The 17,455-nt window shown below is 39.3% G+C and overlaps 1 protein-coding gene across 3 annotated transcripts in view; it reads right to left on the bottom strand.

Moving 5' to 3' along the window:
* The window catches only part of RELN (reelin), a 531,804-nt gene that overhangs the window by 98,693 nt on the left and 415,656 nt on the right, over positions 1–17,455 (bottom strand). For all 3 annotated transcript variants that reach the window (XM_045494541.1, XM_045494542.1, XM_045494543.1), the window contains exons 28-30: positions 11,954–12,186; positions 2,431–2,588; positions 965–1,172 (exon numbers count right to left, since the gene is read on the bottom strand). In XM_045494541.1, the coding sequence (XP_045350497.1) occupies positions 965–1,172; positions 2,431–2,588; positions 11,954–12,186 (599 nt within the window). The remainder of the gene's footprint in view (positions 1–964; positions 1,173–2,430; positions 2,589–11,953; positions 12,187–17,455) is intronic.

Genomic DNA, 17,455 nt, shown 5'->3' with positions numbered 1-17,455 from the left:
ACTAACATTAAGAAGCCAAATGCTGCATTAGTTTAGGGCCACATAATTACTTATATTGCTGACTTAGACTTGGATGGTTTAATTTTTCACAGTTGACACTCACTCAGTGTGATGTAAATTAGCCCTCCATCCATAGTAAACCAACAGAGAGGGCCTACATACATGACAGGAGCCCACTGTGACAACTTAGAAAGAAAGGGAATGAGACTGAAGGCAGAAAAAACGTGACACAGAACCCCAGATTTTAGTGAGGACAAGGCCTATAAGCTTAAAATATTTCTTCTGCTTCCCTTCTTACGATTCTCAAATAATTTAATTGATAATAATACAAAAAGCACAGTTTTATTTTAGGTGTGCTACTATTTCATTTGACCTTAAAACTAAGCAGTTCTTTATTTGACCAGTAGGTGTCAGTGTAGGTATTTTAAATTTCAGGAGCAGTTTTTATTTTTATTTTATTATTATTATTATTTTTAGAGGGCTCCACACCCAATATGGGGCTTGACCTCACAACCTGAGATCAAGAGTCGGATGCTCTACCGACTAAGCCGGTCAGGTGCCCCTGGGACAGTTTTTAATAAGTGAATACAAATACACTTCGATAAATAGAATGTATCATTTTCAGACACAGAATTTAAAGTTGAAAAAAAATCCTTGTTTCACCTGGCATATATGAAAATAATATCAAATAGTCTTCATAGTAACAATTAACTTTAGACAACCAAGCTGACATTCATTAGACACACAGACTTTGGTGATGTCTGTAGGCTGGTTAATGAGTTGTGGTATACATTTTGCAGAAACTATTTTATTATGGAGTTGAAGTTATACTTCATTTTTAAATATCAAAATATATAGAGAGAAACCTTATTATGTAAGTCCTCAATAGGATAACAGAGTGTTTTAGGTTTGACCACAAGGTATGGTGAATCTTCATGGAGAAGTGTACCAATAAACTATTCACCTGATACTCCTGGTGTCCAGAGGGACAGTCCTTGCTTCCCTTTTCCCGGGGCCATTGAAGTAGAGAGATTTGCCATCATTCAGTGTTCCACAGCCAGTTCCAACCTGGCCTCCAGTTATCTTATACCACAGAGGGCTGAGCTTCCCCTCAAACCTATCGAACATCTCACTGTGATTAGGGACATTAGACACACAGGTTCCTTGTGCGGCTTCCAAGAAAAGAAATACAGATGGAGAGAGGCTTTGTTGAAATCATGAAACATTAGAAGGTACATTCAGAGCCCGGGCTAAAGAAGCATTTCCACAGGTGTTAGGGGAAAGAAGCCACATGGAAAATCTGTATCTCACAATTGTCTGTCTGAAGTACAGCCATCACTACTATCGTTACAAAACACTATTCCACCTCTATCATTTTTTATTCCTTAGTAGAGAGACACTGGGAACCACACATTTCCATGGTTCTTGCTACTCAGAGGATTTGTGCAAACTGACAAATAGATTTTGTCCACAATAAAATGTGTTCCTTTGCTGTCCTTCTATCAGAGGATCAATAAGGAGAGTTAATCTCAGATTAAAAAAAACACACCCTTGAAACCAGGAGTGGCTGGGCACTCCACAGAAGGCCTGCAACAACATATGTTCATCTTTGGTCATGCGCCAGAAGAAGGGCAGAGCACTGAAAATCTGGGAGGAATCCTTTTGAAGTTGCATCCAGGAAAAACTCTACAAAAAGATTTTTGAAGCTTGTCACATTTTCTCCAATTTTACTCTTTAATCTCAGCTCCCTTTTTATTTTTCCTTGTAGCAACAGCCAACGGTGACCATGGTCAGAAATATTTCTCTTGTAAAGTCCTCTTTTGGCAGCCCTGGATTTATCATTTCTTACACTGATTTTTAGTTTGCGTGTATAAAATTACATGCCATATAAAAAGCAATGTAAAGAACACAGAGAGCCCCTTGCAGCCAAGTGGTCAAGGAAGAGCTTAGGTTTGAGTTCTAGAGAATGACTTGCTAAAGTTTGAAGCCTAGCTACAGCAATTCCTAGCTGGGTGACCTCGGGAGAGATACTAAGCCTCTCTGTCTTGGTTTCCTCAAATATAAACAAGGACAATAATAGTATGTACAATGGCATAGGGTTTTTGTTAGAATTCAGTGAGATGAAATGAAAAGCACTTACTATAGTGCCTCATAAAGCAGAGCCTAAAGCAATGTTAACTACTATCAGTTTACTAATAAATAAATCTCCTTTAGGGAGTGAAATTGGCATTACCATGGTTTTTTTCCTTAGGCAGCTCAAAACTACAGAATATCTTAGCACTTCAAGGGCCTGGGTGGCAAATTCCTACAATTAGGACTTAAAGAAGAATCATCTCAGAATCTGTTTCCTTGGAAGAAGTAACATGGCATACAGTAACCAGAGATTAATATTTTACAAACAAACCACCAGATGCATGTCTGTGGCCTTACCGGTGTAGCCCAGGTCACAGAAACACACCCCTGAAACACAGTCCCCATGGCCACTGCAGTAGCTGGGACAAGGCTCGGATATGTACACTCCATCCAAACCAAAGGGAGGCACGTTCTTCTGTGAGCTGCTCTCCTGAATCCATCGGAATCTGGTTTTACTGTCAGGAAAAAACAAACACATGTGTTTCTTGTACCAACATTGCATACAAAAGCACTGAAATACAGAGCAGTTCAGAAAAATTAACAAAAGATTAATGTTTATTTGAAAGTCATGTCTTCTTGATTGGACACTTGACCTCCATAATAAGGTGTCTCTCTCACAGCTTTCTCAGCCTATTTTTCTTCTTCAGCCTGTTTTCTTTCTCAGCCTGTTTATTTCTTCTTCAGCCTAAATGTTTCAATACCAGGAGGATTATCAAGTACAGAAGATTTTTGATGGCCAGAAATGTAATATAGGTTTTTACTTGTATATTTTCCATCTCATACTCTTTTAGTAACAGAAACCAGAAAGGTATTCCTTTCACTTAATTAGTATTTCTCCCTTCCATTGCACTAATTTTATGGGTATTTTCAGAAGAGGCCATTTAGGAATTTTTGAGACAATCAAATAGAATGCTCTTTGTTAAGACATATAAGGGGGACTCTAGCTATTTGCCACTGATGTGATTCTGACAGGAAAGAGTTAAGTTCATACTAACAATGCTACTCCTACCTGTTGGCTCCCTCTTCATCTCTCAACTTCAAATCTCTAAGACACTCATTCTGTGGACTCTTAGCAACCAGCTGGGCTGCCAGTGGCCACTGGTTTCTGCCAATGAACAAAAGAGAGACCTGGTTCCAGTGCTTCAAAATCCTGGAACACCAGTGGGCTGGGCTGTTGCCCAGTGCTTCCTCCTCCACAACATTCTGGACACTGCCAAATGAACACTTGTCCCAGTTGCTTCCCAGCCTTTGCAATCCCTTCAGGACATCTCTCTTTTCAAATATATGGAAACCCATCCACATCTATAATATCACACCAGGAAAACACCTCTTCCTTCTCAGTTCTACTGACATCAGAGAAGGAAGATGGATTAGGTTACCCGGAGTCCAATTAATTTTGCTGCCAATATTTATAGACTTGTGAGTGAATCCAGTTTCTTAGTAAATAAGGGTAAAGAATCTTAAAGATTAATGAAGATTGTCAAGGATAACTATAGACAAAGTTGGTTCCTTGTCCTCTCCACTATTGTGGAAATAATACAGTAGTGTCAGAATTCATTTCTTTCTAGCTCTTCATAGCTTTGATTATTTGGCAACACAGAACCATCAACCTGGATTTTTTTCTTCATTATTTTAAGTTACGTACTCTTGGCAAATCTGCAGTATGTAACCAAAAATGTTGTTTACTAGGTAAGTGTTCAGAGATTAATCACCTATTACTGCAAGTCTTAGCACACATTCTTCAGTGTGTTAAGAGGTAGGTAAACATCTTTTATTTCCTTTGAAGCTAATTCAAAATATGTTGGTTTTATTTTTTAAGACAAAAGACAAAGCAAAAAAAAAAAAAAAAAAGAAAGAAAAAGAAAGAAAGAGAAAAAAGAAAAAACAGTGGTGTGTCATGGACCTGGGGAAAATTCCTCTGTTTGGGGTTGTAATGTTATTTAGGTTGTGCAGATGTTTTTCCTCTCAAAGGAAGTAAATGGAATTAATGATCAGCAGCTTTTGCCAATTGCTGCCTTTAAGGAAAATGGCAAGGCTCCTGTGCTCCTCTCAAAAGACAGGTGTATCTTTTGATAAAAAGGAAAACATGCCAATTCTCTGATACAAGTCCTCTTTGATTAAAAGTCATTCTTATCTCTTCCTTTTCTATTTCTATAATACAGAGAAACAATAGATGCACAACTTCTATCCCATGGAAAGTAAGAAAGAGGTAAGAATAAGTTTCCTCTACTCTAAGTCCTCCTATTTGGGCAAGATCAGGGCATCTCTATTGACTGCCCTACTTCATGGAAGAAGCAGGCTCAGGTTGAGGCCCAGAAGCATTTAGAAGGTTGAAGATTCCCACTGTTGGGTAGATCTAGATGCTTGGGTAATTTGATAATGAATGAAGGGCAAGTGAAACACTTTCACCCATCTGTTTCCTGGGAGTCCCTATTATTTTCATAACAATAAGAGAACGAGGGTCTGGTCTGGCCAGAGAGAGGAGGCACCCCTAGGTCTAAGACTCCTATTGACCCAAGAAGCAGAGTGCACTGTTAGATATTTGAGAAGGTACAAGACCTCAGGAGCTCAGAATTAAGGAATCCATATTTAAATAAAGAGAAAACAAAACAAAAAAAAATGATGAATTATTTGGTTAATAGGGTGAGTCCAGGACATGATGAATCATAGCTAAGAGTCCTAGCTGGGAGCCCATATTTCAAAGAAATAGGGCAAGACATTGTACCTCTTTTCCTTCTCTTTATCTTTGCTGGATGGCTTTTAGTTGGCAGGTGTAAACCAAAGCAAGAAAGTTTTCACCATTCATGACATCAGCCAAGTTTTGCTTCATTTAAATTTTTCCAAGTTGTGCCTGGTTCCCGATGCCTACTGCTGCTCTGTCCTACTCTCCACTGCACAGTCTGGGAACTGAGCACAAGAAATTAGCAACCTCAGGGTTGCTGGAATAAAAAGAAGGACTACTAAGAAATTAACTAAAAAACTGTCGTCATGGGGGCGCCTGGGTGGCTCAGTCAGTTAAGCGTCCGACTTTGGCTCGGGCCACGATCTCATGGCTTGTGGGTTCCAGCCCTGCATCAGGCTCTGTGCTGACAGCTCAGAGCCTGAAGCCTCCTTCAGATCCTGTGTCTCCTTCTCTCTCTGCTCTTCCCCTGCTCATTCTCTGTTGCTGTCTGTCTCTCAAGCCAGAATAAACGTTTTAAAAACAAAAAAACTGTCGTCATGGAGAGACCATCAGAAGAAGGAAAGAAAGAAATAGGCCAAAGTGAGGTGGCTGTTTCATTTCTTCTCTGAAGAAATAGGTGGTTTCTGACAGTTAAAAGTTATCTTGTCTGTTTCTTGAAATGCCTTCTAATTCTTTGCCTAAGAGCGGTTTTCTTATAATAGGATACTTGTTCATCAAACTGTTTCTGAATCTTTACTTGAAAACCTCTTTTTATACCAGCAAAAACCTACCATACCTGGGATCCCACATGCTTCTACCATGTTATAAGAGATTTGGTATGCAGAGAATTTTTTAAGTTAGTTAATTTATTTACTTATTTATTTATTTATTCATTCATTCATTCATTCATTCATTCATTCATTCAGACAGAGCCAGAGAGAGGCAGCGAGAGGGAGAGAGAGAGAATCCCAAGCTGGCTTTGCGCAATCAGCACGGAGGCCAATGTGGGGCTCAAACTCATGACCCATGAGATCATGATCTAAGCTGAAATCAAGAGTCAGCTGCTTAACCGACTGACCCACTCAGGTGTCCCAGGAATTTCTTGATGTGGCACCATGAATTCATCCCTCTCTCTACGTTAGGATATTCACTGCTCACTATTGGAATGGCTTTGTCAACTGAAGACTGGATAACTTTCATCCTTGGACTAGTTCTTCTCTGGGTACTGATACTACTCATATGAATATTATGGTGGAACAATGGAGAAGGTTAGTCAAAGACAAAGTATTATGCTGTCCACCTACAGAATAAATTTCCAATTGAATTTATTGCAGGAACCAGAACGAGACTGTTACCCATTCTTGTATGCAGAACCAGACCACAAGTATATCTTACTTTTATTTAAGCTTCTTAAATATGAAATAAATTATAGTTTTAAAGCTATAGCTACAACAACAACAACAAAAAGAAGTAGGCCAAAGTTAAGCTAATAAGCATGTCTAGATTCCACATAGTTTATCTTTTTTAAAGTAGTGGAGATATAGTCTTGAAATTATTCATGCTCTTAATGTGTGTGTGCACATGTGGGAATGAGCTATCTGTGCCTTTTCAGGGAGACACAGCAGAAGGCAGAATAATGATTTTTCTGAACAGCATGGAATTTATTTTGGAAAACATTTTATTTTTTTAAAGTTGTTTTTAATGTTTATTTATTTTTGAGAGACAGAGTGAGAGCGGGGGAGAGGTAGAGAGAGAGGGAGACACAGAATCCGAAGCAGCTCCAGGCTCCAAGCTGTCAGCACAGAGCCCGATGCGGGGCTCGAACTCAATGAACCGTGATATCATGACCTGAGCTGAAGTCAGACCCTTAACTGACTGAGCCACCTAGGCGCCCCTGGAAAATATATTTTAAAAAGGGAGGCATCTTCATTGTAGCTAATCACCTACTGTTGGTCCTTATTCCTCATTCAATATCCATTCATTCAACCGGGATTTACCAAGGGCCTCCAATATGCCAGACATAGTGCTAGGGTTATGTATACAATGGGAAACAAAAACCCAACAAGGTTCCTGCCATCATGCAGCCCATAGTCAAATGAGGAAATACCTCAATGGAACCCTAAATAAAGTAATGTAAATGTGCAATGCTGATTACTACTACTATTGAGAAGGACATAGAGCTAGAAGAGCATCTTTGATCTGATAGTCAGGAAGGTCTGGGAAGAATTGGAGGACATGATGATTGAGGAAATGACAGAGTTCAGTTTTTTTTTTAATTTTTTTTTAACATTTATTTATTTTTGAGAGACAGAGAGAGACAGAGCATGAGTGGTGGAGGGGCAGAGAGAGAGAGAAGGAGACACAGAATCTGAAGCAGGCTGCAGGCTCTCAGCAAGCTGTCAGCACAGAGCCTGATGCGGAGCTCGAACCCACAAACTGTGAGATCATAACCTGAGCTGAAGTCGGATGCTCAACTGACTGAACCACCCAGGCGCCCCTGACACAGTTCAGTTTTATGTCACTTTACTAGAAATAAACCATAGTGTGGCTTGACCATTCAAATCTTGAACAAAACCTTCCAGAGGTTTTGCTTTTGCAGATAAGGAAACAGAAGACTCTATCTCTGTCTCCTTTCCCAATTACTTTTGTTCAGAGGATACCTGGGTGAACAGGAGAATCAATTTCTATACCACCCTCTTCTGCCACCACATTTCAGATGTACATCAGCCTTTCAAACCAAGAAGCTTCCTGTGCATCTGCTGGTCATGTGCAGAGGTTCACAGGTGATGGTGGCAGTGGAGGAGACATTCTGCAGAATAGTAGGCAATTGTGTTTCTGGCACCTCTTCCCGCCCCCGAAATATTAACATTTTGCATTCTGCATAGGGAACCTACAGAAGGCTGCGTGACATGACAGACTGTATGGTTGGGGACACTGCCGTGGGTCAGGGATATACCGGCATGTAGCTACTGTCACCAACATGTCTCCTTTGTAGGCAAGAACCAAGAGAGTGAATATGAAGACAAAATGCTCCTTTGAGAAAATCAGGTTACGATTATTTGTGAAAGAGCAATGTTCTAGTAACTATTATAAGCATGTTGCCTCGTGGCAAAATAGCTCCCAATTTTAACAATTTTCACACTTCAAATTCTCAGCTTTCCAACATTGCATTTGGAGATAGCAGAGTTTAACATATTGCAGAAGAAACAACAGCTCTTAAAGTGGAAATATATTTACTATTCTTCAGTAGAGAGCTCTTTGTCACCAACATGCCATCAACCAGCAAGCTGGATGGTATTCAAATTAGCCAGGAAGCTGGACTCTAATGAAGAATATTTCTTCTTCCAACAGCTGAGGTCCAAAAAAAATATTGGTATGTTGGGAGCTTCAAAATATTGGCTCACTTTGTGATATTGAGGAAAACCTCCTTTTATTTCTCATATGTGGCTTTACCACCGCTTTCATAGTGATGTCTTACAACACCTGGATACGCTTGCTAGTCCCTGCAGCAAATATACACCACTCGATGTTCCCCAGCTTCACAGCATGCTACACTATATATTTGGAAGAGCTGTGGTTGAGCCAATGTTTCAGAAAAGGATAGCTGGGGAGGGGGGGGAGGCAGGCAGCTGGTAGTGAGCACTACAGGGCTACACTGTTACATGCCCAACTTCTGATGGGCAGAAAGCAGGATGAGATGGCTATTAAGATACAAACACAGATAAATTTTCATGTCAAAGGAAAGATACCTCAGAGGTTGAAGCCTACAGAGTAGAACCAACAGCTGAGAAGAACAATAGGTTAAGGAATGACTCCTAAGGAACAGAACTTAATCAAGGCCACTTTCTTGTCCTAGACCTTGCTTATGGAGGAGGGAGTCCTAATAACAAGTATCTTGCTGGATTTCAGAATTCCTATTGGCCAGTGGCTGCTATGTGATTCCCATTCCTTCCTTATGATTATTATTATTTTTTTGAGTGGAAGTGTCTATTGTAGTTATCCTGTCAGTGTCTCGCCATTGTATGTTGGATGCTGATAACTGTCTTTTTAGTTCACAGGTCTCTAGATCGAGAGGAGCCATTTACGGGGATCCATGGCCATACCCTGACCTGATAGAGATCACAAGATCAGCAACTAGTGACTGATACTGTGATGGAATGATATTTGGGGGGTCTTGGGAGGAGAGTGAATACATTTGGCTGTTGGAAGAGATGTGAGTCACTGGGACTAGTAACACACTATGGTAGATTGTTACAATAACACCCCCAATGAATCACACTTCCTTGTGTACATGTTCCACTATAAAGTGACTTTTCTGCACTTGCTATCAGAAAGAGGAGTCTGTTTTCCCACATTCTGAATCTAGACTGGCCTTGTAACTTGCGCTGATCAATTGGATGTGGCAAATAAGATAGTCCTGCAGTTTTTACTTTCGTTCTCTTGGAACTCTGGAACCACCTAACTGTAAAAAACACTGGGATGAAGACGACATAGAGAGAAAGGTCTTGCTGAGCCCAAACACTAACCAACTCACCAATCAAATGCAGCTACATGATGGAGCCCAGAGAGAGCAGTAGAACTATCCAGATAATCCTACAAAACCATGAGGAAGTAAATCATTGTTGCTTTAAGCTACTAAGTTTTGGAGAGACAGGTTGCATTGTGACAGATAACTGTACATATATTATCTTAGGCTATACTCAAGAATATAAACAAGGAGTAGGATGGTTTTTTTAAGAAAGTAATGTATGGGGCACCTGGGTGGCTCAGTAGGTTAAGCTCCCGACTTCGGCTCAGGTCATGATCTGACAGCTTGTGAGTTCGAGCCCCATGCTGACATCTCAGAGCCTGGAGGCTGCTTTGGATTCTGTGCCCCCCTCTCTCTACTTCTCCTCTGCTCATGCTCTGTCTCTCTCTGTCTCAAAAATAAACATTAAAAAAAAATAAGAAAGTAATGTATCCATGCATCCTTGACTCCTTTTTCCTTCTACTGGTTAAGAGATGACAAGATCTGGAACAGCTGCCTTGGATCTGGAGATGAAAGTCTTGTGCTCAGAATGGCAGAACCACCCTGTCAGCTTTGAACTGATCACCTTTGGACTGCTATATGAGAAAGAATGGACTTCTACCTTGTTTAAGCCTTGTAAAGCATTTGTATTTGTTCTTCTGTTACAGTAGCTGGGCCTGTAGCCTAACTAAAACAGAATGTAAGTCAAATTCTTAAATTTTGCTGAAGAAGGCCAACTCATCAACTTTGTTACCTATACATCAAATCTTCTCTCTTTAATATACTACAAAGAACACTGGCATAAAGGCAAAAAAATTATTAGTTGACTTAGATACACTGACTGACAAACTTTCTTGGGAAAGTTGGTTTAAAGATTATGCTTCAAAGTTTAAGAGATTAACCCAGAAACTTGTACATCCTTGACTAAAATTGTTTCCCTACCTAGGAAGATTGTCTACCAAAGTCTGTGGTATAATTTTTTAAGATGCATACCTAAGTACTGACGGAGGCAGAAGAACATAACCAGCTTCTCTAGCTAGATGAGGAACAATAAGTTTGGTGATCAATTAGGTGCAAGTTGTCACAGACAGAATGGTCTCCAAGAACTTTATGAATAGACCACTCCTATCGACTGTTATGCTTTTACCACTGTTATCAGTCTGGAGCAGGTAAGCTATGTTGTGGTGACCAACAATCCCCAATCTCAGTGGCTTAACTCAACAAAAGTTATTTCTTGCTTCTGCTGTATGCCCAGTGTAGGCTGGCAAGGAAGTCTGCTTGTTGTAGACATTAAGGGACCCAGCCTGATGAAAACTACATCTCAAAACATGCTTTCATAAAGCATAGAACATTACAAAATCCACATGGGCTCTTAAAAACCACACATTTGATTTCCATTCACATTTTATTAGACCGCATCAAACTTTTAAAGATGCGGGGAAAATATAATCCTACCATATTCTAGGAAGGAAGCAAGCAAGCTGGAAATATTGCTGAATGGCACTAATGAATATTCCAAGTGTATATGAAGTCACAACCAGAAAGCTATACGAGTAGATAGATGTATATCATCTCAGCTCTGCAGAAATGCCTTGACTTAGTCACGATTTAATGCTACATCCTGGGATTCAATTAAGACGTGTCTGCTTGAAGAATGTTTATCTTTCATAAAATGATAGAGTTAAAAATACTGATATCTACTTTACCTGGCATAAGGATACATATACATGCTATAAATCTATTTTAGAATACTAAGCATGGAAAAAATGTTATCCTTTTCTTAAAAATCAGAATGAATTTTTTCTTTTTATCCAAACATGAGAACTAAATGACTATATATTTTTCCCCTTTGTCCTAGCTGCCAGCAAACTAAGAGTTAAATTTATTGCCCTATTAATGAAACTAATTCCTTCAAGTTCTTTTAATCCATTTATCTCATTTCTCTGTCAATTGATATTTAATCTTCATATTATTTTTATAGTTATTTAAAGGAATTTTTAAAAATCTTTTTTAATATGTATTTATTTTTGAGAGAGACAGAGAGACAGTGTGTGATCAGGGGAAGGGAAGAGAGAGAGACACACAGAATCCGAAGCAGGCTCCAGGCTCTGAGCTGTCAGCACAGAGCCTGACACAGGGCTCGAACTCACGGACCATGAGATCATGACCTGAGCTGAAGTAGGATGCTTAACTGACTGAGCCACCCAGGAGCCCCTAAAGGGATCTTTTATATTACAAGATATCTCAAATTGCCCACACAGGTAGGTATTAAATTACCAAAAATCTATATAAAGTCAAAGTCTGATATAATAATGCCTTATGACTCCCTTGGACTTTAAACATCTTTTGTTCACTGCTGTCCCAGTGCCCAGAATGGTGCTCAATAAATATTTGTTGGATAAATGAATGAATGAATGAATGAATGAATGAATGAGTGAGTAAATCTGTTTCACAAGCATGCATGGGTACATGTGCACCTCAACACACACCTGGGCTTTGGGAACTTTGCCCCAGGGCTCTTTTCCTTATTTTGTGAACAGATATGGCTAGACTATATGAATTCTTGTAGGTTATTGAAATGATGATATTGAGATAAATATATGCTTCCAAGAAATAACACCTAGGGCACATAATAAGAATGGTCACTGTACCTGGATGCAAGAGACCTGGGAATAACAATGGTGATTCTCGTCCATTCCTCAAAGTCCCCTGTGTGATACACGGTGGGCTCACTTAGTTCTCGGGAGTTTCCTTCACATCCTTTGCCCACAGATGCTGGGTAACAGCCTTCTTTCACCAGAAACCAGGACATTCCAGCATCATGAGAATACTGAAGAAGAACTGGAGCAGCACTGCTGAATTGATTGGCACATCCTATGTTTAGCTGTCCAAAGGAAAGACAGAATTATAAAAGGTCTTCATTTCAAGTTATCATTTAATACATTAGGTGCTACAGCAGCCAGGGCCCTTTCTACTGAGTCTGTCTTTTATTGACAATGATAAGACATTCAGGTCAATTCCAAACAAGACCCTTCTGTAGGTTCTAGAAATCTTTAGGTGAGCAATGGGCGTTTTTTAAGAAAAGCTGGACCAGTTGCCATTTTGTGGATTTCCTGGGATTATAGGCAGGAAAACAGAAGGATAGTATCTCTGAGGTTGGAGCCATAGACAAAATCATAGAAGCCAAGAAATGGTTTTCTTCTCTGATCCCAGGACTGTATAAACAGAGGGAAGCAGAAGATAAAGAGCTATCCTCCTCAGGACATGAAGGTTACCTGAAGTGAGTGCCATCCTTCTGCTTTCAGTGGAACAAACATCTTTACTACATTTTCTTGCCAAAGCTCAGTAAGAAATCATTGCTAACTTAGATGAAAAGAGCTAAGTTTTTGCCACTGCATCAAATAAGGAAAAATAATGTATAAATAAAACCGTTATTGTCCTGTGCACTCATATAGAGGAATGTCATCACAGGATTAATAGTATTTAAAAAAAAAGAAAAATAAATAAAGCAACTTAAATCCCAATGCCCTAGCATGGGTATTTTTTTTCCTGTTTTCTCTTCTAATCTTTATAAAGAGGCATACATTTTGGTTATTGTTGAAGTCATCACACTTCCTAAACTTTCCTTTTGTGGGGCGCCTCAGGTAAGCAACCAACTTCAGCTCAGGTCATGATCTCGTGGTTCGTGGGGTCAAGCCCTGTGTGGGGCTCTGTGCTGATAGCTTGGAGCCTGGAACCTACTTCAGATTCTGTGTCTTCCTCTCTCTCTGCTCCTCCCCCACTCATGCTCTGTCTCTCTCTCAAAAATAAACATTAAATAAATAAATAAATAAAACTTAACTTTTACTTTCTATTTAACATATTGTTTTATTATTATATGCAGCATTGCAAAGAATATATGTTTGTTCTTTAGTTGATCTGTTATCACCAGATAAATTCCTAGAAATAGTATTACTGAATCAAAATGCAGAAACACTTTAAATTTTTTTATTTGTATGTGTTCATTTTTAATCAGCTGGGTTCAAATGAATCAGTTTTACCACAGCTCTGAATGTTATTTAGGTTTAAAACAGTTTCTTTCTAAATTAGTATATGTACAAATAATTTTATTACTGTTTTAGTTTATATTTTTTGGTAATTATAAATGTCAATCTCTTTTCTTGATATTTATTTGGTTATATGCCATCTTTTTTTTATTTGTTTTAATTTTTAATTTTTTTATTAAAAATTTTTTAAACATTTATTTACTTTTGAGAGACAGAGAGAGAGCATGAGCAGGGGAGGGGTGGAGAGAGAGGGAGACACAGAATCCGAAGCAGGCTCCAGGCTCTGAGCTGTCAGCACAGAGCCCAATGCAGGGCTTGAACCCACGAACCGAGAGATCATGATGTGAGCTGAAGTCAGACGCTTAAATGACTGAGCCACCCGGATGCCCCTGCCATCTTTTTTTTTTAAGTTTATTTATTTATTTTGAGAGAGAGAGGGAGAGAAAGTGAGAGTGAGGAGGGGCAGAGAGAGATGGAGAGAGAATCCTGAGCAGGGCTCAAACTCATAAACCATGAGATCATGACCTAAGCCAAAATCAAGAGTTAGACGCTTACCAACTGAGCCACCCAGGTGCCCCTATTTAATTACATACCATCTTACATGAATAATCTATTCATATCTTATTTAGGTTGTTGGTAGGAGCCACCATAGAGCTTTAATGTATAAGCCTAGAGATAAGAATAGTCAAATTGTATAAAAAAAACTGAAGTAAGCACTCAAAGGAACATGATCATGACTGAAGAATAAAGGATGAAGAAAAGGTAGGGTCACAGGCATAATACTGGTCCAGACATCAAGAGGTCAACCAGTTCATACTTGTGACTATTGGTAGTTGAATCCAGTCTTTCGAAAGAAGATTCTATATTTTCCTTATTCCCATACTCACAGCTAGAAAGCATCTCTCAGAAGACTTTATAATTGGGCTAGTAGGAATTTTATTGTGATACATTTATCCAAGTTTATATAATTCAATGTCAATAATATAAGCAAAGACTTGACAATCTCAGATGCATGATTAAACTCTTTTAGCACAAATTCCTTTCGTTGCACATTAGTAAGCATTAGCTTTTGGTTGGTAAGAGTTGATGGTAATTACAAAGGGCACACACAGTTAGCTTTTCATTATGGCCATCATTGTTTCTAAAGTAGGGAAGTTGACGGCACTTTCAGTGGCCTGACAAGTCTATGCCTTTTTAAATTGACCATTTAGTCTGCTTCTTAACTGTTTATGTTTTCTAGCATTCAATTCTTGGCTTTCTTATCTTTGTACTCTATACATGCTCCTTAATAAGTCATTCACATCATAATTTCAAATTCCTTCTAAATACCTACAACTCCCAGACTGGGCCTCTCTCCAGCTGTCTGGAAAGGTCCATAACTGCTTCCCATGTATTTCCATGTGAGCAGTCCACAGGCATCCCCAATTCCGCAGGCCCAGGTCTGCCCTCATCATCCATACCCTAAAACAAATCTTCCTGTATCTCCAGTTTCAATGACTGGAGCCAGGAATGTGGGAGTCATTCTAAAATCCATTCTATCATCCAACAGGTCACCAAAACCTGTTGACTCTTCCCCTTTCACATCTCGCAGATCATCTACTTATTTTTATAATCTCACACAGTCCTTTAATCTGGCCTCATTTCATCCTTTGATGACTGCTCTAGCATCCTTTCTTTACTCAGAATATAGTCAACAATCTGAGTACTTCTCCCCGCCTCCTCCACTCTTGCACAGTCCTCATCTTTTACCTGGATCATTGCAATAGCTGCCCAGCTGGTCTTTCTGTCTCCACCGTTGCCTCTGCCACTGTACTCCCAGCACAGTCACCAGATTCTTTAAAAGCCTGAGTCAGAGTATGTCTCTTCTGCTAGCCATTTTATTCAGAGCAGAAGTCCAAGTCTGACCTCCTTTTTTCTATGTGTCTCCCTGTTCTCGCTCTCTTTGCTCTAGTCACAATGGCGTCCTTGTGATTTTCTGAACTCTTGCAAGCACATTCCTGATGCCAAGCCTTTGTACTTTTTGTACCTTATGCCTGGATTGGTCTTTCCCAGAAAGCTGAATAACTCACCCTTTTAACTTTTGTAGGTCTCAGCTTAAAAGTCATTTTATTAGTGAGGGAACCTGACAACGCCTTATAAAATGATAACTACCCCACACCACTGGAGTCCACACTCTCTATTCCTATTTATGCTCATAGCATAAAACAGAGTCTGGTATATAGTAGAGACTTTACAAATATTTGTTGAATAAATGAATAAATGCACTTGTTGATTACAGTTTCTCCTCTTGTTAAGTCGACACCTATACTGCTGCTGGAAGGATCTTTCTAAAACGGGTCTGATTCTTGCACTTAATGTATTAAAACCCTTCCATGACTCACTGCTCTTGGGTTAATGTCCAAGTGGCTTAACGTACCATATAAAGGTAACGAGGATCAACTTTCTCTCTCAACTTTGTGGCACACATCCTAAGAGTTTCCAAGTTTTCATTTCTAATTTGCACTTTCATTTATTTTTGTATATTTGCACATTCTGTTCCCTCTAACTGGAATTCTTCCCCTTCCATTGTTCATCTGGCTAAGTCTGTATTTCCAGAGACCTTTCATTTCAACTTATCCATCTATCCATCCATCTATCCATCCATCCATCCTTCCATCCATCCTTCCATCCATCCATCCGTCCATCCATCCATCCATCCATCCTTCCCTCCATCCATCCTTCCATCCATCCGTCCATCCATCCATCCATCCATCCATCCATCCATCCATCCTTCCAACTGACAGATGTTTTTGGAGCATCTGCCACACGCCAGGCAATATGCCAGGTACTCTCATACCACCCAGAGCCTATTTCTACTACAACACTCTTGTGAGAATTACTGTTCTCTCTTCTGGCTCACTTCCTAATTTCTGAGTTCCTTGAGGGCCAGGGCCATATTTTTCATGTCTATATTCTTAATAACTAGTGTTTGACAAATGGCATGCATTACAAAAATGTACCAGCACTTTGTACAAATGACACCAAGTTCTTGTCACAGATTCCAAATATACATTAATCATCAATCCCCAAATGACCCATATTACATATCTATTATCAATTAATAGCAACAATCAAAAGTCTTCTGCTGGTGTCATTTGAGAATTGAGATTATCTTAGGCATTGTGCATTCTTGCTGGTTGTTTAAGTACTTGAAACATTTCATAATGTTTTCTTGATTTAGATTTTTAATTTTATTTTATTTGTAATTTTTTAAAATGTTTATTTTTGAGAGAGAGAGAGAGAGAGAGAGACAGAGACAGAGCATGAGTGGGGGAGGAGCCGAGAGAGAGGGAGACACAGAACCCAAAGCAGGCTCGAGGCTCTGAGCTGTCAGCACAGAGCCTGATGCAGGGCTTGAACCTACCAACCACAAGATCATGACCTGAGCCATAGTTGGATGCTTAACTGAGTCACCCAGGCGCCCCCTGATTTAGATTTTTTAAACACCAGAATGCCATCTTGCAGATTTTAACACCTACAGTATTGTGATTTTGTGATTAATGAAACTGAGAAGGTGTCAAGTGAGAAAGAGCATAGTATTCCAGCAAGGTATTATTTTGCTATTTTGCTATTGCCATTATTTTGTTACCATTTTTAGGCAGTACCAACACATTAATATAGAGTTGTATACTGCTGCTAATGGTTTTTCCACTGTAGTTTAGCATCAAACTCTAAACAGAGAAGAATAACATTTCACTAATCATTTTATTTATGACTAACTTTCTTGTTTACAGACCTGTGGAAATCATATTTGAAGAGCTGCCTATAAACATCTGATCTCTTGAATAATTCCATTTGTAAATTATTTACCATCTGCATCCTGCCGTTACGTAAGGACCATGTAGTTGTGCTAGCTCATTAAAACTGCATTACTTTCGACCCCAGAATTCACCAGTGGGATTTTATTATAAACAAAATGAAATTTTGATTAGGCTTCTGAAAAAAGAGCTTGTCAGAGTAAATACTTGCTATACAGGTTGACATGTTCTTGGTGGTTTTTTTTTTTTTAATGTTTATTTATTTATTTTGAGAGACAGAGAGCAAGAGAGAGCGAGCCCTAGTCGGGGA

This window comes from Leopardus geoffroyi, chromosome A2, assembly GCF_018350155.1.
Source record: "Leopardus geoffroyi isolate Oge1 chromosome A2, O.geoffroyi_Oge1_pat1.0, whole genome shotgun sequence".
Lineage (NCBI taxonomy): Eukaryota > Metazoa > Chordata > Mammalia > Carnivora > Felidae > Leopardus > Leopardus geoffroyi.
Note: the sequence above shows the minus strand (reverse complement) of the source record. Positions and strands in the feature narration are given on the sequence as shown.